The sequence below is a fragment of the Malaclemys terrapin genome, chromosome 5 (assembly GCF_027887155.1).
Source record: "Malaclemys terrapin pileata isolate rMalTer1 chromosome 5, rMalTer1.hap1, whole genome shotgun sequence".
Classification (NCBI taxonomy): domain Eukaryota; kingdom Metazoa; phylum Chordata; order Testudines; family Emydidae; genus Malaclemys; species Malaclemys terrapin.
Window position 1 is genome coordinate 47,576,692 of NC_071509.1, and position 26,333 is coordinate 47,603,024.

Here is a 26,333-nt window from a genome sequence, read left to right on the forward strand (position 1 = left end):
ATGACAGTCTGAAACTCTGAAGCATGAGATTTGATTTTAGTCATTGTCTTAATGCAGAGCTACAAGCATTATGAGCATGTTGAGGGCAATACAGGCAATCCCATTCTCCCCATAGCCCTTCGTGGAAGGGGATGAACAGGAGGTCTCATAAATTCACAGATTCCAAGGCTAGGAGGGACCAACCAGCCCAATTCCCTGCCCACGCACACAGGCCTTATAATTTTGCTCAGAAACTACACAAAAGCATATATTTTAGAAACATTTTGCCTTAAAAACACCAAGTGATGGTGAGTCCACTACCTCCCCTGGCAAGCTGTTCCAATGTTTGTTTACCCTCACTGCTCTGAAATTGTGACTTATTTCAAGGTTGAATTTGTCCCCCTTCCAGTCACTGGATCTTGTTATGCTTTTTGTCAGCAAGTCTGAAAAGCCACCCACTGTATTTTCCATGTGTAAGTATCTACACATACAGTGATCAAATCACATCTCAACAGTCTCTTCAATAAACTGAGCTCCTTAATCCTCATATTGTAAAGCTTGTTCTCCAGCTCCTGCCTGAATCATCTTTGTGGCCCCCTCCTTTGAACTCTCCACAGTATTACAATACCCCTCTTGAAGTGTAGACAGAAGAATGGGATACATTATTCTAGTAGCTGTCTTACTAGTGCTGTTTACAGAGGCAAGATCATGTCCCCACTTCTATTTGATATTTCCCTTTTTATACATCCAAGGATCCCATTAGCCCTTTTAGCCACAGCATTGCACTGAAATCTCATGTTGAGGCAAATCTTTATGGTGACCCTGAAGTCCTTCTCTGAATTAATGCTTTCCAATAGAGTCTCCCATCTGATAGGAATAACCTGCATTCTTAGTTCCCAGATGTATTAACCCACATTTGGCTGAATTGAAATGTATTTTTCAGGTTTCTGACCATTTAACCAGGTAATTCAGATCACTCTAACAGCAATTCATCCTCCTAATTATTTACTACCCCACCAATCTTTGTGTCATTAGCAAACTGTACCAGCTAAGATTTTAAATCATTGTCTAGATTGTTGATAAAAATATTAAATAGAATTGGACTGACAACTGCTCCATGTGGGACTCTGTTAGAATTTAGAATACCATTTAAAATACCCATTATCTATGACAATATCTATTACAATACCAAATAAACCGAATATCAATCACCAATTATTATAAATTAAAATTCATTAAATCCTAATTTTAATATAAAATAAAGCAAAAAGAATACATAAAATTGAAAATAAATAATGAAATAAAAATAAAATGTTGAAATCAAAATCAAACATTTTGATTGACCCAAAACAGATTTATTTAATTTGATTTTGTGGAAAATTTCAAAATTTTATCTTTTGTTCCAATTCAGTACAATTTTTTTAAAATGTCAGTTTCCCATTGAACAGAAATTCTGAGTTTTGACCAGCTTTATTTGTGGACAGAAGTGAATTCCAAAGTCAAGGATTCCTCACAATGAATGCCTCACTCGTTGTATACAGGGGACTCTAGTCCAAGCACTTCGCCTGCTCTAACTGTGGCAGTATTGCACAGAAAAAGATGGTCTCTCTGGACAACAGTTCTCATAGCATTTGGGGACAGAGTTTCAAAAAAAATATCAGAGTCTATACCTGGGGCCAGATTTTCACAAGAATTCTGCTCCTATTTATGCACCAAAATAAGAAGCCAGATTTTCAGAAGGGCTCAGCACACTGGGTGAGTTCTTTTGAACATCTGGCCATAAGTTTCACTATTGGAGCTATTCAGAGCTGAGTACTTTTGAAAATCTGGTTCCAATTATGTGCACTGAGCACCTGAAAATCTGGCCTCGAGGGCTTTTTTGAAAACCTTGTTCTCGGGGGCTTATATTTGTTTTGATGGGGTTCTTTTGGTATTTTTGTTGGTTTTATATATATATATATATATATATATATGTTGCTATGTATTTATGTTAGAGAAGACAGGGTCAAAGAAATGCATCTTGCACTTGGAGCGGAAAGTGAGGAGGTTTGTGATGGGTTTTAGTTCCTGCGGGAGTTCATTTCACAGACCCAGACCAGACCCTAAGAAATCTCTGTCTCTTGCACAGACAAGCTTTACCCTTATCGGAGAGAGTTCCATTGTGCCAGAGGAGTGTACTTGTTGATCGTGATCTTCATCCTGGAGCTGTGAATGGGCTTTTAGACATTCTGGTCCCAGATCATGGAGCGCATTAAAGATAATAAATAAGACCTTTAACTTGATAGTTACTAGGTTTACATAGTGATTATGCCTTCTGAAGGAATGAAGCGGCTGAGCTGCTATCAAGAATATGCAATTTTTCATAAAAAATGACCTGCTATATCAGAGGACTCATAGGCTGCAAAGGTGATGGGGATGATCCTGGTGTTTACAACCCTTATTTACTAAATTTAGCTGAAATGATCATTAAGAACAGAATTATGTCTTCTTACATTGCTGTAAGAACATCTATAGATCTTCATAACTATATATATATATATATATATATATATATATATATGAGATTATAATAGTATTAATAATTATTAATGCTTATGCACACATTTGCCAATTCTTTAGAAGCTCTCCTCCATGCTCCAGCAACACTTTTATAGATTCAAAACATGTTTGTTTTAACCAGAGATTTTGTGTTATATTGAAAAAGATATTGATTTTCATATCTGGTTTATGAATTCTGTTTTTGTCTACTCTAGAGCTGAATATTCATACTAAACTCATCATTTGTAAGTGTAATGCACCAGGTTATTGACATTTTGAAATCCAATATTTTAAGAGGAGTTTTCCAATAGCTGTCAGAACTGTTTTCTGTTTGGTCAGTTAAAATATTACATTAGTGCATTCCTGGTTGAGATCTTTATCATAGTTGGTTATGTGCTTTAAAATCAGTAATGTGGTTCTGTTGATCTTACTGAGTCTCTGTCAAAAACTCCAATTAAACTCTAGCACCCAAACATTTACTCACCGGCTGTTGAAACATATTCTCTTTGTTTTTGTTTTTTTCAGTAACAGAGTTGAAGTGTTATGCAAACACAGAACAAATTGTAACAATTAGCCTTAGATCTACTCAAAGAAGACAATGATAGCCGAGAAAATCTACCAGATGGTTCTTTTTAATAAATACATTAATGTATTTTTTATTTTTCTCCAATTTTGTTGACTAACATGATAACAGAAACTTTCAGACCATCAAACCAGTTTTCACAATCTGCCATTAAGTTTGCATTTCACAGAAATAGTTCTGACAAGCACTAATAGATGAATGTTGGTGCAATAATGAAACAGTATAAGGCATATTTACACCATCCTTACATACAGAACACTGTACACACAAAAAAATCACAGATCTGCAAATTCAATCCCCAAGACATTTTACGCTTATAGGCTTGGCATTAAACAAATATTTACCCAAGCAACAGACAAACCTCTTGTTCTTGTGTGATTTATTTGTAACATTGTGCTCATGCAAAATAGATATTTGCTTTATTGCATTAACATTGAAAGAGTATTGGGATTTGGTTCTGTAACCAGTCCTATCAAATTTAAAACCCTGTTTCTCTCCATCCATAGCAAGGTTGAGTCATTTTTACTGATGACATAAAGTGAGCAGTGATCTGATGATTGGGTTTTTTATTTGATGAGTTACAAAATGACAATGAATCCCAGATGATTATAGTGTGAAAACCAACTTTCTTGATCATGCACATTTTGTTTTACTAATATAAAATGGTTTAGAACAGATTCATCTTGTTTTTGTTTAATTTTTTTTTTTTTAAGAAACCATGAACTATCCAACATCCACTGTTCACAGAAAGAAATAAGCAGCAGGAATCACTCTGACTGCAGAGTGGACCATAAGGAGGACAGCAGTAGGATAGTGGCAACTTTAATAAACATCAAATGCACCAGAGATACTTAATGAGGGAGGCAATTAACTATAACCCATATTTTTGTAAGAGTTCAGACTGCCATGGCCGTTTACGCTCTGGAAAGTAATCTGGAATATGGATTTTTTTAAAATCTTGAATACATTTTTTCATTTCTTCTTCAACACTCAGCTTCTCACATACCTTCTTTTTAGAAAGATTTGTTTCTCTAGACTTGCTAATGAGAGTTTGAAAGAGTTCACTGTTCCTGCGTTTGTCTGGAGGTGGCATCCACTGCAATGGGGCCTTCTTTGATGGACGATCCAAAGTTAGAGTATTTGGCTGGTGTGCTGTTGACTGTTGGGTGCTAGCAGCATTTTCTTGAGGGGTGCTAGCCTCTGAATGGCTGTCACAACTAGAGGTGGACAACTCATTGCAGGAAGTCCCACTTTCGCTTCCTTTGTCTGTGACTTTGTCATGCTTCCTTTCTTCATGTTCCTGTTTGGGAGACACTGTTCTCTGAGGTGGTCCTAAAAAAAGCAACAACAAAAACATTATAAACATTAAATAGACAGCAACTTAAACAGAAAATTGGGCTCTGTTTTTACAATTTTTAACACTATTTTGTGATGCACTTTTGTAAACTACAGGTTAGATTCTCAGCTGGCATAGGATGGTGTAGCTTCATTTTATTTGCTAGCACTATGCCATTTTATCCCAACTGAGAGTCTGGACCTACCTTTCTGTTCAATATGAAGTTAACACAATAGTCTCCCTACTGAAATATATTTCTATGTCAAGAATAAATTCATCTCTTGGATTCTTCTGCAGGCAATGAAATGTGCATAATGTTGACAGATTATCTGCACCAGAAATCCCTCCAGGCATGTTTAAATGAGCTATTTTGCCATTATACTCCAAGTAGCTTATTATGGAAAACTAGATTGTTGGAGTATTAGGAAAATAATGCCATACAATTTGCAAAACTTGTCCTTTGCTTAAGTAAAAAAGGTCCTAGGGTTCCGTTATGTTTTAGGAAACTCTGAGTTATTTTGTTCTAACAAATATCCAGTAGTTCTGTGTTCTGAAGATGTCACCATTGCACTGAAGCACCAGACTCAAAGCAATACTATTCTATAGGTAGCATCATATGTGCTACTAATGGAGAGTCTCAGAGCCTGATTCTTATCACACACTTGTTTAGTATTAGCGTCTGTGAGGTCTACCACATTTACATAATCTCCCTTGGGTTGTTTACCAGAGAGGCAGAAGGGCAGTTTTGTAGGTCACAAGACTTCATAGTAGAGTTGTGTGAACATATTTTTTGCATGGATATTTGCTCAGATAAAAAAAAATTGAATGTGCTTTGCCTGTGTTCATGCCCCCCTTCTGTGTTTGCTTTCCATGTAGATTCTATCAAACAAATGTACTGACAGAAATGATTGATAAAACTATCCACAATATTACAAAATATTCATGGAAAGTGAACATTGGATTCCTAAATGTAATTACTTGTACTGAAAACCTGATTCTAAGAGCTATGCTCATCCAAACTGGAAACAGAAACAATCCCTTGGGTCCTATATGTTCAATCATAGCTAACCAACACAGTTCAAATATGGAATTTCAGATCATGAATATTTCAGTGAATTATCCACAATCTATAGACCAAGAATTATTAGCAGAAAATATTCTCTAAACAAGTCTGAAAAAACAGCTGCTCATGGAAAATTCACAAACAGAAAAAGCTAAACTATCTGAACAGGTTATGTAAGATTCTCTCAAGCTCTGTTTTCTACAATAAAAAAATGTCAAGTTGGAAACACTAGAAGAATTATGATATTACCACTTATTCATATTTTACTTTTCAGGACAGATATTTATTTCTTTTAAACATTCATAGATCAGACTCAAAATTAGGGTGAGCATATTCAAATCCAAATTATTTGGCTGCTTCCTCTGCAGATGCACTGGAGAAGATAGGAGTTGGCTTGGAGATTCTCTCTGTTTAGTGTACACCGCCTCTGAGCTTCTATAATTTAGCCTATTACATTTATTTCAAATGTTGCTTTTACTGTATGTACAGTAGTGAAACTGGTAATAATCTTTCTTCTCCACTCAGTTCTTTTAGTCATACAGTATGTCTCAGCTTTTTTTTCCTGTTTGTTTATAAGTAGGTTTGCTTTTACAGGAGATTGTTATACAGCAGAGTTCTCATAAAAGTTGCAAGCATATGCATATATCATTAAGACACTTCAGGTTTTCTATTTTGATGAACTATTAAAAGGGTGTTAGGAGCAGACGAATCTTATTACCTCCACAGTACAGAAGTTACAGCTGAATATGACACATATGGATAAATATAGAGATGGAAATAAATATCATGATCATTTGAAAATAAAAAATATTCAACACATCACTTGTGTCCAATATACAGTAATGGAAAACCTATCAGGAAACAAATAATTCTGTTAAATATACAGATTAGATAAAGTGTTAACTAATAGAGCTGGTCAGGCAACAATGATTTTTCTAGCACTTTTTTTTTTTTTGACAAAAAATAAAAACAAATATCAAAGTGTGATTTTTTTTCCTCACTTTTAAACAAAAAACATGTTGGTTAAAACTGGAAGAAAGTTGAGTTTTGATTTTTTCAATGATAACCTGAACATTTTTAATGAAAATATTTTTGTGGAAAATTGTTTTGTCAAAAAGCCATTTTTCATTCCCCCCGCTCCCCAAAAAAGTTTTGACAACATCTGAGGATCTGCTCCCAAAAGTTCATCAATTTTTTAAAGAAATTTATGTACAAAAAGTGTTAGGGTGAAAACCTGGCCCCATTGAAGTCGATGGCAAAATACCAATTGACTTGAATGGGGCCAGGGTTTCACCCTGATCTTTCTATAGTGGAAACATTATATGACCCTAAATCTCATTTATATTAAGACTCCTTGACACATTCTGAGAGGAAAGGGATCTTCAAGTGGGTAGGAATGTTATTAGGGCCCCTTTACTCTGTCAGGGCAATGTAAAGGAGCCTTAGCATAAAGGAAAATCAGGACTATACATCATTACCCTTCCAGCAACTCAAAAATGGGAAACAGATTTTGCGTTTTTTTTTAAATCATCTTTGGGTGAAACTATATTAAAAACATTCAGCCCAAAAGGAAAATCTCCGAGAAAGTTTGGATATGTGAAAAGAGCGGGTTACAACAAAAGCCCTACTGTAACCTTAGTGTTTGCTATACACCAAAAGCTGTAATAGTAAAGTGCTTAAGGAATCATTGTAGAGAAACTAAAGGAAATGGCGAGAATCATAAAAATATCATGAGGATTATGAAAACAGGCAAAGGCAAAATATGTCCCTTGATTTATTCCATTAGGTTTTATTATATTCAAATGATAAAAGGACAAAATGATTTTTCCATAATAATTATAGTTCTGTATTACTGTACTCAGTGCAGGGGAGAGGGATCTCACTTGCCTAACATCAACAAAACATTTGGTAGTGGGCTGAGTACAGTCAGATCTTCTTATTATGTACAGAAGTGTTCAGATGTTCAGGAATGTTTATTTGCTGCTTGAACACATGGACAGTTCAAAACGAAGCATATGTATGTGATTGCACACTTGATGAAGCCTTTTATTTTAATCTCTTTACCTGCCTTGGTATGATAAAAAGACTCACAAATGTTGCTGCAGCGGGCACAATTCCTTCAGGGGAAATTACCCTTTAATAGTGTTAAGCTCAATGGTGTGTGAATGGTTATGTGGTATTTGAAGTGAATGAATCAATCTATCTTTAAGATTAGGACCACATCCCTGTGAGTGATAAGTGCTTTGTATCAAAATAAATTTAAAAGAAAATGTTGTGTCATATTTACTCCATCTGGTGTTATCCTGGAATCAAGATAGTCTTTACAATATCTTTTACCTAAACACCTTTTTGAAAAGGTAAAATGGCATGGGAGATGAGGACTCCTTGAGGAAAGCCATCTGGGTGGGGACTTTCATTCATTCATTTCTAATTACCGTCTCTTGATTTATACAAAGTAATCCTGTCTAGATATATAAAGAGGGGAATTTATTTGGTATGAGATAAGTCAGACAATAGACACCACTATCCAATCTAATCTTTTCTTCAGGATAACACACATGCATGTTTTTTTGGATGTATTGCTTTTCCAAGAGGGTTTTTTATTAAATATAGCATTACCTACAGGTGAAAACACTGATTGAAACTGTTTTACTGGCAAGTCACCATCTTCCAGGGAAATCAACAAGTAGTCCAAAAACTGTCTAGTTTTTATGTCTTATTAGTAATAAGTCTAAATTTTTTAAAAAAATATTATACTTATTGTGAAAAATGCCATTTCCTGGCAAGTAGGTTACACAAGGGAAGCATAAAAACGAGGGCAAGCTGCAGCATTGCACAGCAAACCAAACAGAAAGGAAATACATTGAAGATGATTTACTGGGGAGATGTAGACAGCCAGAACAATGACATGGTACCTCCTCCCAAGATGGTTTCCTACATACCCCAGAGGGTTGGGAGAAAGCTATGTTGGAAGATACAAGAAGAAAGGAAATGAGGGTGGGGAAAATGTAATATAGAAACATTGAAAGACAAGTCAGGAACAATCAGCATCCACCAATGCCTACTACAAGCACAAGAAGTGCATTGAATTCAGCATACTTGGAACCTAATTGACAACCCTAGTTTAGTGCTGTAGAGCAGTGTTTCTCAACGTGTGCGTCACAACCCCTATGGGGCTCATAAAAGGCAAGTGGGGGGGGGTAAGGTCACGAGACATTAAACATTTTATTACAAACTAAGCAAAGAAAACCTTGCTCCCCTACTCCTTGCATGCCTTACTCTTGAAGGTTAAATATTCCATGTCTAATGCTCAAAACACCCAAACAAATACATTAGATAGGCTTATTGTCATCATAGATACATATTTTATTCTTAATTTTCTAGTAAACAGAAGGTGGTTGCAATTTTTTTGACTTTGAGAAAGAAGTTACCAACCTGAAAAAGACAGAGGACAGCAGCATCTCTCCCCAGACCTTTAGGGGAAATTCTTTTCCCATATCAAATTTGATGATGATAAGGTTAATCATGTATGTGCAAGTAGAGCTGGTTGGGAATTTTTGATTTAATGTGTTTTCATCAGAGAATGCTGATCTGTCAAAATTGAAATGTTCACAGAAGCATTTCTGGTTCCACAAAAATTCCATCCAGAAAGTTTCCCAGGTCCAGGATAGAATAAGGAGACCCATGCCAGAATAGCTCTCGCTGAACTGGAGCAGTGACTTGAACCTGGATGTTCCATGTCCCAAGTGAGCTCTACCACCACTATGCTATAAAGTCAGTCTTACTTTCTCTGAACCAATGAATATTTCATTATTTATACAAAGCGAGATAGCTTCAATGAGAGAGAGCAAGAGAAAGATGTGGGAGGCCCAGATTCAAGTCCCTGCTCTGAATCACATCCCATGTGAATGCCCTAAACACAAGGCTATTGGCTATTCTGGAATGGGTCTCTCTCTTGTTCACACTCACACTCCTGTTTTCTTGCCACAATTTTTTTTGACAGGTCTTGTTTCGATTCCACAGCTATAATTCACAAAATACCCATCTTAGATTTATGTAGTTCTGTACCCATAAGACAGCCCCCCTGGATATTGGCGATTTCTCAATCTGCAAGGATCCTGTCATAGGGTCAGAAATTTCTGCTGAGAGCTTTTAGTGTCTTACTAACTACTGAACGGGGAAGGTCAAGTGCTGTGATTCTTTGGAACTTTCATGTCACAAGCCTGAAATACAATTCAAATCAATTATTTCAACACTGGTGGTGCTATCCATCTCTTGTTTTATCATTAAGATCTTATACATAAAAAATAAAGAAACAGAATATAAAACCAATGGGGCATTACATCCTAAAATCCGTAAACATGTGCCAATAACAACATACTAATTATAGGTCCAAACTGCGAGATTTGCTTTATAGATTATTCAGCACACATCCACACTGGGTAAACCATTTCTTTCTCTTGATTAATTTTGTAAAAAAAAAGAAAAAGAAAAAGACACACACCTAATTTTTATGATGTACATCTTAAATAAAAAAGCATTATGTTAAAATATGTAAAGTTACTGCCTTTAATGACAGAGAATAATGCAAGCAGAAAGGATGTATTGTACATACAGTCAGTGTGCAAATAGTATTCTATCTTCACATAAAAAAGCAAACGTGTTAAGTTCCAAAACATGTCAATCTAATGTATACACAACCCAAAAAGACTAATCTCAAATATCTCAATAGTGAACCAGGCCTATCACAATATTTCCTTATATTTATATATACTTGTTACAGGCAAGCCAGAGACACAGGCCAAGTACAAGGCCTCTGCACCAAATAAATCCCACTTAAATAATAAAAATAGGTCCTAGATGAGACTTATTATTTGTATTTACATAGTGCCTAGGATCCCTAGCCTTTGACCAAGACCCCATTGTGCTAGGGGCTGTACAAACACAGAACAAAAAGATGGTCCCTACCCCCAAAGATTTTATAAACTAAGTATAAAACAGGTGACCATAAACGGATTCAGATTGATAGATGAGGGAGTACAAGGAAACAAGGAGACCATACTGGTCAGCATGGTGCACAGTGGCATCAGCACACCAGGGGCCAAACCGTTGTCAAGTTTTTTGCAGGCATCACAACAGAAACAGAGAATTTGAAGGAGGATAATGAGTTAATTTTGCAGATGTTTACAAGGAACTCTTCCCACCTGTGAGGGCAGAATGGGAGAAAGTACAAATGCGCTTACTGGAAAATCTAACAAATGAGCGCTGGAGAAAGGTATCATGGGCCAATCAGAGGCAGGAGTTGATATCTCTATAGCGAATGAGAGATGATAGGTAGGGTGGGAATAGGTGATGAAAGACCTTGAAAGTGAAGACAAGTAGCTTGTGTTTGATGTGATAGAGAAGAGGGAGCCAGAGGAAGGATGCAAAGAGATGGGTGACATGGTAAAAATGATGGGCTAGGTCAGAGAATGCACTAGCATTCTGAATGGACATGAGTGGGGCATGTTACAGTAATCCAGATGTGAGTTGAGAGCCTCAACAAGAGTAGTAGCTATGTGAATGGACAGGAAAGGCTGTATCTTAGATGTTATGCATACAGAATCACCATGATTTAGATTAAAGCCTCAATGTGAGGGCCTAGACAGAGATCCAAGTCAAAGATGATGCCCAGGTAATGACCCTGAATGACAGGCAAGATGATGGTATTCTCCACAGTGATCAAGAATGGAAGTAGCATGGAGGGCTTAGAGTGGGTGGGGGGAGAAGAGCTTTGTTTTAGTGATGTTGAAAATGAGCTGATAGCTAGACATCCACAAGATGTCATCAGAGAGAGGCTAAGATTTTAGTTTTGACAGAAGGAGACAGGCCTGGAGAAGCGAGGTAGATCTATGAGTCACCAGCAATAAGGTGGTAGTTGAATTTGTATTTGTGGATGAGATTACCTGAAGATAAGGTGTCAAGTGAGAAGAGAAGAGGATCAAGAAAATATCCTGAAATATCCAGAAAGGTGGATGGGGATGAGGAGGTTCCTTCAAAGGACATGCTGAAGGAGTGATTAGAGAGGTAGGAGAAGAACCAGGAGAGGACAGAGTCATGGGAGACAAGGAAGGACAAGATTTTAATAAGAACGTGGTCAACTGCATCAAAGGTGTCTGATAGGTCATGGAGAATGAGGATGAAGCACTTGTTCTGAGCTTTAGCTAGGAAGAGGTCATTAGAGATTTTGATGAGAATGGTGTCAGTGCAGTGCAAGGGGCAGAAGCTGGACTGGAGAGGGTCTAGGATGGCACTGGAGGAGAGGACCTCAATAGCAATTGGAAACAATGTGTTCAATGAGCTTAGAAGATGAAAGGGAGGTGTGACAGTTGGAGAGATAAGTGGCATCATGGGTGGTTTTCTTTAAAACTGGAGAGACTAAAGCATGCTTGCATTCTGAGGGAGTTGCAGGCTTTGCTTGGGGCCAGCAGGCCTAGTGGTTTCGCTGCATCCAGTCTCTCCAAACCTTCTGGGCAGTCCAAGGGCGTGGCTGCCAAGCTACAGTTTGTCGCCTCTCCCTGGTCCTCCAGGATCTCTCAGGAGGTGGGACCCAGGCTCTACCTCTCCACCAGGTCCCAGCCCAGGGACCAAGGGGAGAGAAGTGAGGGGTTACTCAGTCCCTTCTGGCTGCCACTCCAGATCAGTAACAAGAAGGGTTTCTTCAGGTATGTTAGCAACAAGAAGAAAGTCAAGGAAAGTGTGGGCCCCTTACTGAATGAGGGAGGCAACCTAGTAACAGAGGATGTGGAAAAAGCTAATGTACTCAATGATTTTTTTGCCTCTGTCTTCACGAACAAGGTCAGCTCCCAGACTGCTGAACTGGGCGGCACAGTATTGGGAGAAGGTGACCAGCCATCTGTGGAGAAAGCAGTGGTTCGGGACTATTTAGAAAAACTGGACGAGCACAAGTCCATGGGGCCGGATGCGCTGCATCCAAGGGTGCTAAAGGAGTTGGCAGATGTGATTGCAGAGCCATTGGCCATTATCTTTGAAAACTCATGGCGATCGGGGGAGGTCCCGGATGACTGGAAAAAGGCTAATGTAGTGCCCATCTTTAAAAAAGGGAAGAAGGAGGATCTGGGGAACTACAGGCCAGACAGCCTCACCTCAGTCCCTGGAAAAATCATGGAGCAGGTCCTCAAGGAATCAGTTCTGAAGCACTTAGAGGAGAGGAAAGTGATCAGGAACAGTCAGCCTGGATTCACCAAGGGCAAGTCATGCCTGACTAACCTAATTGCCTTCTATGAGGAGATAACTGACTCTGTGGATGAGGGGAAAGCAGTGGATGTGTTATTCCTTGACTTTAGCAAAACTTTTGATATGGTCTCCCACAGTATTCTTGCCACCAAGTTAAAGAAGTATGGGCTGGATGAATGGACTATAAGCTGGATAGAAAGCTGGCTAGATCATCGGGCTCAACGGGTAGTGATCAATGGCTCCATGTCTAGTTGGCAGCCGGTTTCAAGTGGAGTATCCCAGGGTTCGGTCCTGGGGCCGGTTTTGTTCAATATCTTCATTAATGATCTGGAGGATGGCATGGACTGCACTCTCAGCAAGTTTGCAGATGACACTAAACTGGGAGGAGTGATAGCTGCGCTGAAGGGTAGGGATAGGATACAGAGGGACCTAGAGAAATTGAGGATTGGGCCAAAAGAAACCTGATGAGGTTCAACAAGGACAAGTGCATAGTCCTGCACTTAGGACGGAAGAATCCCATGCACTGTTACAGATTAGGGACCGAATGGCTAGGAAGCAGTTCTGCAGAAAAGGACCTAGGGGTTACAGTGGACGAGAAGCTGGATATGAGTCAACAGTGTGCCCTTATTGTCAAGAAGGCTAACGGCATTTTGGGCTGTATAAGTAGGGGCATTGCTAGCAGATTGAGGGACGTGATCATTCCCCTCTATTCGACATTGGTGAGGCCTCATCTGGAGTATTGTGTCCAGTTTTGGGCCCCACACTACAAGAAGGATTTGGAAAAATTGGAAGGAGCCCAGCGGAGGGCAACAAAAATGATTAGGGGGCTGGAGCACATGACTTATGAGGAGAGGCTGAGGGAACTGGGATTGTTTAGTCTGCAGAAGAGAAGAATGGGGGGGAGGGGGAGTTGATAGTTGCTTTCAACTACCTGAAAGGGGGTTCCAAAGAGGATGGATCTAGACTGTTCTCAGTGGTACCTGATGACAGAACAAGGAGTAATGGTCTCAAGTTGCAGTGGGGGAGGTTTAGGTTGGATATTAGGAAAACCTTTTTCACTAGGAGGATGGTGAAGCACTGGAATGGGTTACCTAGGGAGGTGGTGGAATCTCCTGCCTTAGAGGTTTTCAAGGTCAGGCTTGACAAAGCCCTGGCTGGGATGATTTAGTTGGGAATTGATCCTGCTTTGAGCAGGGAGTTGGACTAGATGACCTCCTGAGGTCCCTTCCAACTCTGATATTCTATGATTCTATGATCAGCCTCCCCTGCGCCATTTTCTACTTTCCCTGTTTCCCTTCAATCTGGGATATAGCCCCCAGCCTTCTGCTTCCACAGTCTCGGTAGTTCAGGGCATCAGCTTGGGAAAGGAGGTTTGCTTCCTAGCTCACCCTCAGAGTCCAGGTGTGCCTCCTCTTAGCCAAGGGGGAAGAGGGATCCCTGTCAGGCCTTACTCACACTCCCAGTCCTTCTCTTCTCGATTGCTCTGCCTCAGCGGCTGCAGTATGTCTGCCTTCTTGTAGCCAGTCTCTCCTCCACGTTCCCCCCATGCCATACTACCAGAGCTCCCTTTTAAGCATGTCCTTCATGGGGATCATGCCCAGCAGCTTCTTTGCCCAATACCATTCTACCACTCTTTTTACCTGAGTGTAGGGTCTGTAAACCCCATCACAGAAGGGAAAGAGCTGGGGGTGGGGGGCAGGGACAAGAGAGAGAGATTAAAGAGAAGAATATTGTAGGGGATGAGAATAGGTGCTAGGGCAATCAGGAGATGGGATGGGATGCTGTCATTGGGTAAGTGGAGGGGTTACGGGACAGCAGATGAGAAACTTCTACATCTGTGACAAAGGAAGGGACTTAAGTGGTGCATTCTGTTTTTTATTAATTTTTCCAAATACAACAAATTTACCAAAATACCAGATCCCTTATAATACACAAAGTAAACAAAGAAGGTTAGGATAAGGGAGGGGAGGGGAAGCAACATAGCTATCTTCAGGGTCTATGTTAATCATAAACCTTTAAAAAGTCAGCCCAAATTGCTTTGAATTTTCTGCCCGTCATTCGTTAGCTGCGAGGTCAGCCATATCCCTGAGCCAGGCTTCAATATTTAGTGGGGATCAACTTTTCCATTTTCGCAGGATTAATTTTTTAGTGACCAAACCTGCATGTTGGAACCACACTGCCTTGTTACCAGGAAATACCCAGGTATCGGGAATATACCCAAGAATAAAATTTAAGGGGGAAGGCTCCTGCTTAGCATCCAAATATCAAATTGGTCCTTTGACCCACTTAAGTGGTGCCTTCTGCACGGGGGTGAGTTTCACCCTCAGATATCAGTGTCTAGAAACTATGGGTAAATACTGATCCATTAATGGTGTACAGTCATGGGGCCAGATGTTCTACTTTGCCAATTTAATTCTCAAAGAGCCAGAATTCATTATTCTCCTATTTTAAAACTTTTAATAATCCAATTAGGGAGCAGAGGCAATACATCTCATTTAGTTGTCCAATGATATACAACAAAAAGTCAAAGTTGAATAATTTGCACAGATTATTATTTATGTTAATCTAAACTATGTGGTGAGTACTTGTGACAAACAGAAATCAAGATTGTAGACATTTGTGAATAGTAAAAAGGGTTAAATTAATCTGATAATTTATTTGCAATGCATTACATGATCAGCTCTAGTAAAAATTATTATAAACCATGGTATTTTTGTTAAAACAAAACAGATTGTTTTCTAAAGCAAATAGCCATGTGTGACTATTCCAGTCAGGCTGGAAGGCTGCAAGAGGAAGTAAGAAGGGAGATATGTTATCCCTAGAATGTTAAAGGCCTCTTCCCTATAAGCTGAGAAGGGGTTACCTCAGGTCAATTAGGAACACCTGGATGAGTTAAGGGCTGCCTGAGACCTTTTAAAACTAGGAGGGCGAGAGAGACAAGCTAGTGGCAGCAGAGAAGTAAGCTTCTTCAGGAGGGGAGGCTGCTTCCCCCATAGGGGAAGCAGACAAGCCTGAGTGCCTGCTGGGCAGGGGCGGCTCTATGTATTTTGCCACCCCAAGCACGGCAATCAGGCAGCCTTCGGTGGCATGCCTGCGGGAGGTCCGCTGGTAACATGGATTTGGCGGCATGCCTGCGGGAGGTCCGCCGATCCCGTGCCTTCAGCATACCCGTCACCGAATTGCCGCCGAAACCTCCCGCAGGCATGCTGCCGAAGGCAGCATGATTGCTGCCCTCACGGTGACCGGCTGCCCCCCGCGGCTTGCCGCCCCAGGCACGCGCTTGCTGAGCTGGTGCCTGGAGCCGCCCCTGCTGCTAGGGGAAGGACTGACACCCTGGGGCAAGCTACAGGGAGACAGCCAGCTCCAGTGAGGAAGCAGGGGAAGGTATCACACTTTGTTTTTGTATTTATAGGACTATTCCCCTTTTGTTTGGTGGATGATCACCCCGTAGGCCTACCCAGGAAATATGGCCAAAGGAGCACAGAAGGGGGGGGAAGACAAATGCTGCCAGAGTGGAGTGGGACTGATTTACCCCACCTTCGCCAGAGGGGGAAGTGCTTGGTCTGGCGAGACAAAAGAGGTGCCTTGCCACACATGGTACAATTTGTATTAATTTATTTTTAATTCTTTCTGAAGAATCATTTTTAAAACCTAAAAGAATAATAAAAATTCTGGATGGGATTCTTGCAAACTGAATGTAAAGAACTACCAGATCAGAGTGGTAGTATTTTTAATGAAAGTTGAATCTTTCACATATTCAAATGACCCCAGGCACTGGGGCTTTAAGAGAAACACCAAATATTGTGAAAGTCACAACAAACTGGGTGTTGATAATACTGAGATAAAGACCAAATGTATCTATATAATTTAGCTATACAAAAAGTAGGAATAAAGTAAACAAAGAATTATACAAGAAAGTAGAATGTGAAAATTGCGGAGAAGTGTTACGTATTTATTTATAAAATTTTGCATTAGTACTACAAACTGGGAAAACACCTAGTTCAGAGGACTATTTCAATTAGGCAAAGCGTGGCATAGAGTAGATATTATTCTTTTCATTATAAGATTCCACTAGTGTTGAACAACAATATTGAAGAAGTATGGAGAAGAGGAAACAGCCCTGAAAAAAAGATCAGTTTGGAAACACAACAGATACTATTTAAGAAAAACTTTTACATTAAAATATCATATCTGCTAAATAAACTGCGACAATTTTCTCTCACCATAGTTAACCTCCCTCCCAGTGAAAACAGATTTGCAGGTTATTGCTATAATTCTAATAGTTCCATCTGAATTTATCCAAAGGCACAGTCAGTAATTGTTTATACTACCATTTCATTAAGTCAGAACTAATTTATTTTATCTTATTTTCTTTCCCTGCTTGGACCGCCATAAAGGAGGATTGGCCAGCAGGTGAAACAATTACTTGGGAATACTGTCACAGAGAAAAACGCAATGCTGCAATAGCACCGCTCAATGCATATTCATAAGTAGCCATTTACATTGTATACAAGCTCATTCAGTACTATATTCACTTCACTAAATAGGATTTTCATTCCATTTCACCAGTGAGAGTTTTCCTAAGTTTTAGTTGTGCAGTCAGATAAAACTCACAAAAGAATACAAAATATGAACAAAAACTATAGATAAGTTTTGATTTGGTATTAAAACAGATGTTTCTTCTCTCCTGTAACAGTCATACACTTTGCAACATTTGCTATTATGAAATCTCATAAGAACATAAGAACGGCCATACTGAGTCAGACCAAAGGTCCATCCAGCCCAGTATCCTGTCTATCGACAGTGGCCAATGCCAGATGCCCCAGAGGGAGTGAACCTAACAGGTAATGATCAAATGATCTCTCTCCTGCCATCCATCTCCACCCTCTGACAGAGGCTAGGGACACCATTCCTTACCCATCCTGGCTAATAGCCATTAATGGAATTAACCTCCATGAATGTATCTAGTTCTCTTTTAAACCCTGTTATAGTCCTAGCCTTCACAACCTCCTCGGGCAAGGAGTTCCACAGGTTGACTGTGCGCTGTGTGAAGAACTTCCTTTTATTTGTTTTAAACCTGCTGCCCATTAATTTCATTTGGTGGCCCCTAGTTCTTATATTATGGGAACAAGTAAATAACTTTTCCTTATTCACTTTCTTCACACCACTCATGATTTTATATACTTCTATCATATCTGAAAAGCTGAAAAGTCCTAGCCTCTTTAATCTCTTCTCATATGGGATCCGTTCCAAACCCCTAATCATTTTAGTTGCCCTTCTCTGAACCTTTTCTAATGCCAGTATATCTTTTTTGAGATGAGGAGACCACATCTGAATGCAGTATTCAAGATGTGGGCGAACCATGGATTTATATAAGGGCAATAAGATATGCTCCATCTCATTCTCTATCCCTTTTTTAATGATTCCTAACATCCTGTTTACTTTTTTGACTGCCGCTGCACACTGCGTGGACGTCTTCAGAGAACTATCCACGATGACTCCAAGATCTCTTTCCTGATTAGTTGTAGCTAAATCAGCCCTCATCATATTGTATATATAGTTGGGGTTATTTTTTCCAATGTGCATTACTTTACATTTATCCACATTAAATTTATGGATCTCATCCATAATCTCATCCATAACCAAAGAAGTAGTGGTGTTTTTTTACACTAAAACAAGGAGGGCTTGTTTTAAATACCTTCCATTAACCTTGCATCTAACTAAGAGCACACAAGCCAAAGCCTGCTTCTAGCTGCAGCAGGCAGTTTTCTGTTCTGATCAGCATTCAGAACTTTGCATTGTTGCCTGAGGAGGATGACCTTTTGAACTGTCAAGCCACACTCAACACCCTTACATAACAAAAGCAGCTGCTCCTTGCATAAACAGGGCTATATCATGGGTGTAGAAGCTGCATCCCCACCAGGAGATGTGCGGCGGTACCAATATTATGGTACACAGCAATATTATGAGGAGTGCTGAGGTAGGTAAAAATGGATGGGTGGAATCCCTAGGTAGGGATGTTGGGTGGATGCACTGAGGAATGGCTCCTACACTTTGTTTTTGGAGGTCCAGTGTGTGTTCCCTTCGCCCAGTTGGATCCCCGCTGACCCAGTGATGGAACCTTCCACCACTGCCAGAGACCCGGTGGAGTAGGGTGGGCCCAAGTTCCCCTACCCCCTGCTGTCACCTCCAACCCCCGAGTTGGCAGCCTACCCACCTTAGGCTGGATGGCTTACATCTGCTTATTGCTGTGCCCTGCCCAGAGGGCCTGAACCCTTAGGCCTCGTCTACACTACAGAGTTTTGTCAACAAAACTCGGCTTTTGTTGACAAAACAGTGGGGATGTACACACTGCAATGCTCCTTTCGCCGACAAAACTCTCCTGCTTTGCTGACAAAATAAAAGCACCTCAACAAGAGGCACAGAACTTTTTGCTGCAAAGTTACATTGACAAAGTGTCAGTGTAGATGCTGCACTCCAGGAGATGCCCCACAGTGACCAGTCTCACCACTCTGCTCAGCAGTTAGAACTCCACTGCCCTACACCCAGGTACACAGGGCCTCCCCCCTTTAAAGGCCTGGGAATTTTTGAAATTCCACTTCCTGTTTGCTCAGCATGGACAGCTCACATCACATCTTCCCAGCTGATCTTGGCGACTCCACATAGCAAATGCTTTCCCACTTAGAGCACACCTAAGCTGTTGGATCTGCTGGCACTGTGGAGAGAGGAGGCTGTCCAGTCCCAGCTCCACTCCAGTCGTAGGAACTTCGATACCTATGGTCAGATTTCTTGTGGCATGTTGGATAAGGGCTATGAATGAAACACACATCAGTACCATGAGAAGATAAAGGAGCTGAGGCAGGCATACCAGAAGGCAAGGGAGTCAACTCATCGCTTTGATGCTGCCCCGAAGACCTGCTGCTTCTATAAGAAGCTGGACGCCATCCTCGGTGGAGACCCCATCTCCACCGCCAAGAGTACCATGGACACTTCAGTGGAGCTGGAGACAGTGGACAGCAGACTCAACCCCAAGGATGAAGTCATGGATGAGGAGGTCAATTCGGAGGATGATGTGATTTTTTTTAATTGATGCTGCTCGGTTATATGAGGTAGAGCTGTCCTTTGGGTTTGTATATTCCAGAAATGGGTGAAGGGATAGAAATGTACATGACTAGCTGCGTTTGCCTATGCTTCACATTCTCCTATGCAGCTAAGCAGTATGATGGAACAGTGTGTTAATGCACAACGAGATTTCATGAGAATCCTCTAGAGAGTTCTCTAGGCAACTTTCCTGGAGGTACTCGCCAATCCTGTGCTGAAGGTTACTTGGCAGAGCTGGTTTGTTCCCTCCCCTGTTGTAGAAACTTTCCAATGCCAATCGGCAATCATTTGTACAGGCAAGCAGCATAGGGACTGGATCTGAAGCCTCACACATACAGGAGGTGCACTTTTGCATCCTTGCTTACCCTCAGGAGTGAAATATTGCCTTTAATGACCCCACCTGTGGAAAATGGTGGCAGAATTTACAATATTGGCCCTAGTTGCCTGCAGTCACCCCCTTAAAAAAACACCAAGACCCTTTGCCCCATCATAAGCACCCTCCCATCCCCCCGAGCTGAACTCATCATGTTTAGGGCATTTGACGAGCTGTGTGCTTGCCAAGGGACACTGAGAAACTGATTCATATTTGAAAAAGAGTGCATTTTATTATAGCAAAGAACTACCTTCGTTGTTATCCTCCCTTCCCACCAAGCCTTTTGTGTGTTTTCTTAATTGGTATTTAATAAAAACATACTGCCTAAAAGATAACCAATCTTTATTGGTCTCCTTCACACGGTGGTTGCTGCTAGAATTAATACACAGTGGCAGTTTGATCATTTGATGAGTACAAATCATGGTCAGGAAGCAATCATCAAAATTTTCATGCAAGATGGCAAGTTAACAAAGCATTACAAAATGCTGTATAGAAAGACACATTAGTGGAGCTCATTGTCAAAATGGTGCTTTAAAGTCTCCCTGATTCAAATAGCCCCCCCATTGTGCCCCTCCAATCGCCCTGGTATCTGGTTGCTTAAAATCAGCCACCAGATGATTTGCTTCCATGCTCCACCCCAGGAGAAACTTTTCATCCTTAGACTCACAAATACTATGAAGTGCACAGCAGTCTGCTATGACCATGGAACTATTTTCCTCATTTAGGTCTAACCTTTCATAAAGGCAGTGCCAGCATGCTTTTAATCTACCAAAGGCACATTCTATGGTCATTCTGCACCTGCTCAGTCTATTAGTGAAGCATTCCTTGCTGCTGTCCACATTTCCTGTGTAAGGCTTCATGAGCCATGGGAGTAAGGGGTACACTGGATCTCCCAGGATCACTATAGGCACTTCAAAATCCCCCATTGGAATCTTCTGGTCTGGAAAGAAAGTTCCTGCTTGCAGCTTTCTGTACAGGTATGCGTCTTCAGGAGCACTGGCGTCATGCACTTTCCTGAACCACCCCATATTGATGTCAGTAAAATGGTCACAGTGATCCACAAGCGCCTGCAATACTATAGAGAAGTACCCCTTTCTATTGATGTACTCCATTGCAAGATGTTTTAGGTCCAAAATAGGGATATGCATGCCATCTATCACCCCGCCACAGTTAGTGAATCGCATTGCCACAAAACCATCCACTATTTCATGCACATTGTCAAGAGTCACAGTCCTTCATATCAGGATGCGATTAATGGCCCTTCACACTTGAGGTAACACAGCCCCAATGGTGGACTTCCCAACTTCAAACTGATTTGTGACTGATCAGTAGCAGTCTAGAGTTGCCAGCTTCCACACAGCGATCACCACGTGCTTCTCCACCAAGAAGGCAGCTTTCATTTTGGTGTCCTTGCGCTGCAGTGCTGGGGTGAGGTGGGTTTCCCAGGAAGGTGGGTTTCTGCATCTGAAAGTTCAGCAGCCACTCTCATCATCCCAGACCTGCATAACAATGTGATCCCACCACTCAGTGATTGTTTCCCAAACCCAAAAGCGACGGTCCACCATTTGCAGTTGCTCCATGAATGCCAAAAGTAATTTGGTGTTCTTTCTTTCCATGGCACACAGCAGGACAGGTGCCTCTGATTCCTATTCAGATTGGGTGCTCACAATATACTGCATGACAAGACACAATGTTGTTCATAACACTGACCACAACAGTAGAGAGCTGTGCAGGATTCAGACAAAGATGGTGGGTGCACAGTAAACAGGGGCCGTTGAAAAGTGCCCTGAAACACAGTGAGAAGTCCATAGAATAATGCGATGGAAAAAACTCCATCCTGGGATGTTGAGCCCATACCCATGATACACTGTGATCCATTCTGCTTTCCCACAACTCCTAGGTGCAGAAGATGTGGAATAGCTACCCACAGTGCACACTGCTCTCTCTGTCGATGCTAGAGCACCAACTGTAGATGTGCTCTGCTGACTGAAGGAATGTTGTGTGAACATGCACAAGCGATGCAATTATACCGTTTTTTTATCATCAGCGTAACTTGCGTCAACAAAACTCTGTAGTATAGACAAGGTCTTCGACTGCTTGTTGCTCTGCCCCGCCCAGAGGGTGAGAGCCCCAGACTGTGTTTGCTGTTTGCTCCAGCCTGAAGGCTGCAACTAAAGACTGCTCATTGCTCTGCCTCACCCCGAGTGTCAGGGCCCTTAGACTGGCAGTTGCTATCTACCGAAGCTGGAAGGCTTGGGGCTAAAGACTGCTCTGCCCTGACTTGAGGGTCAGGCCTATAGACTGTGGATAATTGCCTGCCTCAGCCAGGAGGCTGGGCCAGAGAACGTGTGCTGCTCTGCCCTGACCAGAGGGTCAGAGCCCTAGTCTGCTAACTGAGCCCCCTCCCGCACCCCCAGTTACTGTGATATAGTGAGACAAAGTGGCCTCCCTTGGAGCCTGACTGGGAGGGACACCCACAGAAGCACTAGAGTAAGCTTAAACAAAACTGGGAAAAAAGAGAAGAAAAACGTACAGATATGGAGTCTGACATTTGTTGCATGAGATACTGTATCTAATGCCCTGTTGAGAGTTAACTTTCTGTGGTGTTCTTAAATATGCATGAACAGCAGGGCTCCAGAGCTGCTTGTGCTCCAAACAAGGTCAGAGATGAGAGATGAGTTTTTGGCAGGATTTCCATTACAAAATGAAAGCTTTAGGATTTCCCTTCAAAGAGCTGATGCCCATAGGTGAAAATCACATCTGATTTGATGATGATGTGTTTCTATTCATGTTTTGTCTTTGTTTCTCTATGGACTTCCTCCTGACTCATACACACTCCCCCCATTGATTGTGAGCACTATGGATTGCAAGATGCATATTGTGATAATAATGCGTGGCAAGGAACCCAATTTACCCTTTGCCCTTCAGTTCCACCTTCATCATGCCACACAGATTTTATTTAGAAAACAAGCAATACTACATGGTGAACAGCAGCCAGGGTGGAATTCTTATTTATGAAACCATTTAAAAGCCAAATGTCATTGGCTTTTTCTCACATGCAAAACTTTTCACAATAATCCCAGTAGTGTCCTTGAAATCCTTTTCACCTTCTGTCATTGTTATGCTGATTTTCTAGTTGCTCCTCCTTATGGGTGTCTATAGTCAGAAACTGGAAAAAAACAATAAAGTGGACATCACTGTTACGTCAGTTTGCTATACATTTATCACTTTGTTTATACAAAAATATGGTATAGTAAAACTGGTATTTAAATCTCTGGATTATGAAACATTTTAGCATACATTTTATGACATGGGTGAAGATAATCCTGGTAAATACTCCTTTACTTTATTTCTGATTTGAGCTTGGAGTTCCATTATGATATCCTCCATAGACTTGTCCTGTCTTACTGGCACAACAGAATGTATAGCTCCACTGTTCTTTAGGTAGTATCTGAAATATCTGTCTAAAGCTTTTGAATGTTTTTGTGTAAGAATAGGAAAGTGAGAGGGACAAAGTATAAATAATTGTACATATACAAAGGAGAGAAGAATAAGAGTGTTCATCGAAAGTGCAAATGCAAACCAGTGATTCACATCTGAAAGACTTTTTACATAACTGCATTATGTGATACAATATAGGCTCATAACAGGAAAAATGTTACTTTCCCACAGCAGGTGGAGGTGTAATTATCCGACAATCACCATGTATTTTGCTTCCTACTGCTATTGTAGTACTGAGTAAGTCTCAGTACTCAATTCTGGCCAATTTATATGGATAAATTTTAGATATATTGAGTCAGATTCTGACCAGTCTTACATTGACCTGAATCTAGATTAACCCTAGCAAAGATAATGGAGCGATTCATGACCTCAGAGAGTTTGGTTCTGTGCATGTATGTGCTTTTTAAAATTAGTTTGTTTTTTCCTTCCCTTCCTTATGATTCTTACTCCTATCCCTACTGAATCAAGTATTTCTGATATTCAATCTCAATCCATTACCCAAAATGTCCACTTCAACCTTTCCTGGTAAAATAGGCTCCTACCTGCGTCTCCTCTCCCTGCCTTGAATCACCCCACTGTACCCAACTGCTTCCTTTTCCCACATATTGCTTTCAACAGCCAAACTCCTTTCCATGCAAATCAGAACAAGTCCAGATGCCACATAGTCTATGGAAGCATCTACCACTGCTACCTCTCTCTCTTCAAAGGTAAGGAAAGGGTTCTGGTGAAGGTAATGATGCTACCCCACATGATGTTGCTGGGTGGGAATGCAGATGCACTAGATTTATCTAGTCAAGATTGTTCTAATACAAAATGTTTAGTTTGTAAGAAATACAGGAGTTTAAGCATGGTAACGTAAGTCTGAGCACTCTCAGTCAGCTCTGCATTACTGCATTGCTACTACCTATGCCATCTGGATGAGTATATTCTTTGTCCTTTAATCAAGGGATTGATTATAGATTATAGATGATAATTTCCTATCTCAGAAAGTGTTGCAGTCAACCGGGGGAATTCTTTATTAGACCTTATCCTAACAGATAAAGAAGAACTGATCACAGAACTAAAAAATAGTGGTAGCTTAGGTGCAAGTGATCATGACTTGATCACATTTATAATGTGCAAGCAGAATAAAGTTCAGACCAGTAATACATATTTCTGGTGCTTTCATGGGGCCAATTTCACAAAGCTGGAAACAATTATGAGCCAAATCAGCTGGGAGAGAGAATGCAATCACAAAAATGTGAATGATAAATGGGAATAATTTAAGAACATGTTACTAGATGTCTGAAAAAACACAATCGAGGAAGAAGGCTCTATTGTTAAAAAAGCTGACCTGGTTTAAAGAGAAAGCGAAGGCAGCTATAATATACTGGTATATAAAACAAGGAAGAAAGGGGAAGTTGATAGTAATGAATATAAATCAGAAATTAAGATTTGTAGAAAATTATCAGGAAGCAAAGGAACACAAGGATAAATCTATGTCCAATTAAGGACAATAAGAACTTGTTTAAAAATATTTTAGGAACCAAAAGAATCCCGACAATAGTATTAGTCCATTACTAGATGGAAATGGTAAAATTATAAATAACGAAGAAAAGGCAGAAATGTTCAATAAATGTTTCTGTTCTGTATTTGGGGGGGAAACAGATGATATAGTCTCATCGGATGGTGGTGGTAACTCTTTTCCTTCAACTAGTATCTCTAGAGAATGTTAAATGGAGACTACTAAAATTACACATTTTTAAATCAGCAGGTCCAGATAACTTGCATTCAGGAGTTTTAGAAGAGCTGGCTGAGGAGCTCGCTGGAAAGCTAAAGTTGATTTTCAATAAGTCTTGGAGCACTGGGAAAGTTCCAGAAAGCTAATATTGTGCCAATTTTTAAAAAGGGAGAACTGGATGACTTGGGTAATTATATGCCTGTCAGCCTGATATCAATCCCAGGCAAAAATAATGGTGTGACTGATACAGAGCTCAATTAATAAAGAATTAAACTTAATTCATGCAAATCAACATGGCTTTATGGAAAATAGATCCTTTGAAACTAACTTGGTATCTTATTTTTTATGAGATTACAAGTTTGGTTGATAAAGGTAATAGCATTGATATAATATATGTAGATTTTTATAAGGCATCTGACTTGATACCACACTGCATTTTGATTAAAATACTAGAGTGATATAAAATTATTATGGCACATATCAAATGGACTAAAAACTGGCCCAACTGATAGGTGTCAAAATTTAATTATAAATGGGGAATCGTCATTGAGTGGGTGTGTTTCCAGTGGGGTACTACAGGGATTGGTTCTTTCCCCTATGCTATTTAACATTATGAGGAATGACCTGGAAGAAAACATAAAATCATCACAGATAAAGTTTCAGATGACACAAAAATTGAGGGAGTGGTAAATAATGAAGAGCACAGGTTACTGATTCAAAGTGATCTGGATTGCTTGGTAAACTGGGTGCAAGCAAACAATATGTATTTTAATATGGCTAAATGTAAATGTATACATCTAGGAACAAATAATGTAGGTTATACTTACAGAATGGGGGACTCTGTCCTAGGAAGCAGTGACTCTGAAAAACATTTGGGGATCATGGTGGATAATCAACTGAACA

General features: G+C 40.4%; 1 protein-coding gene across 1 annotated transcript in view; it reads right to left on the bottom strand.

The window, feature by feature from the left end:
* Nucleotides 1-3,131: 3,131 nt before the first annotated feature.
* KCTD8 (potassium channel tetramerization domain containing 8) overlaps nucleotides 3,132-26,333 on the bottom strand; it is a 167,964-nt gene continuing 144,762 nt past the window's right edge. Inside the window, exon 2 of the mRNA XM_054030267.1 lies at nucleotides 3,132-4,432. Coding sequence (XP_053886242.1) covers nucleotides 3,972-4,432 — 461 coding nt within the window. The 3' untranslated portion in view covers nucleotides 3,132-3,971. The remainder of the gene's footprint in view (nucleotides 4,433-26,333) is intronic.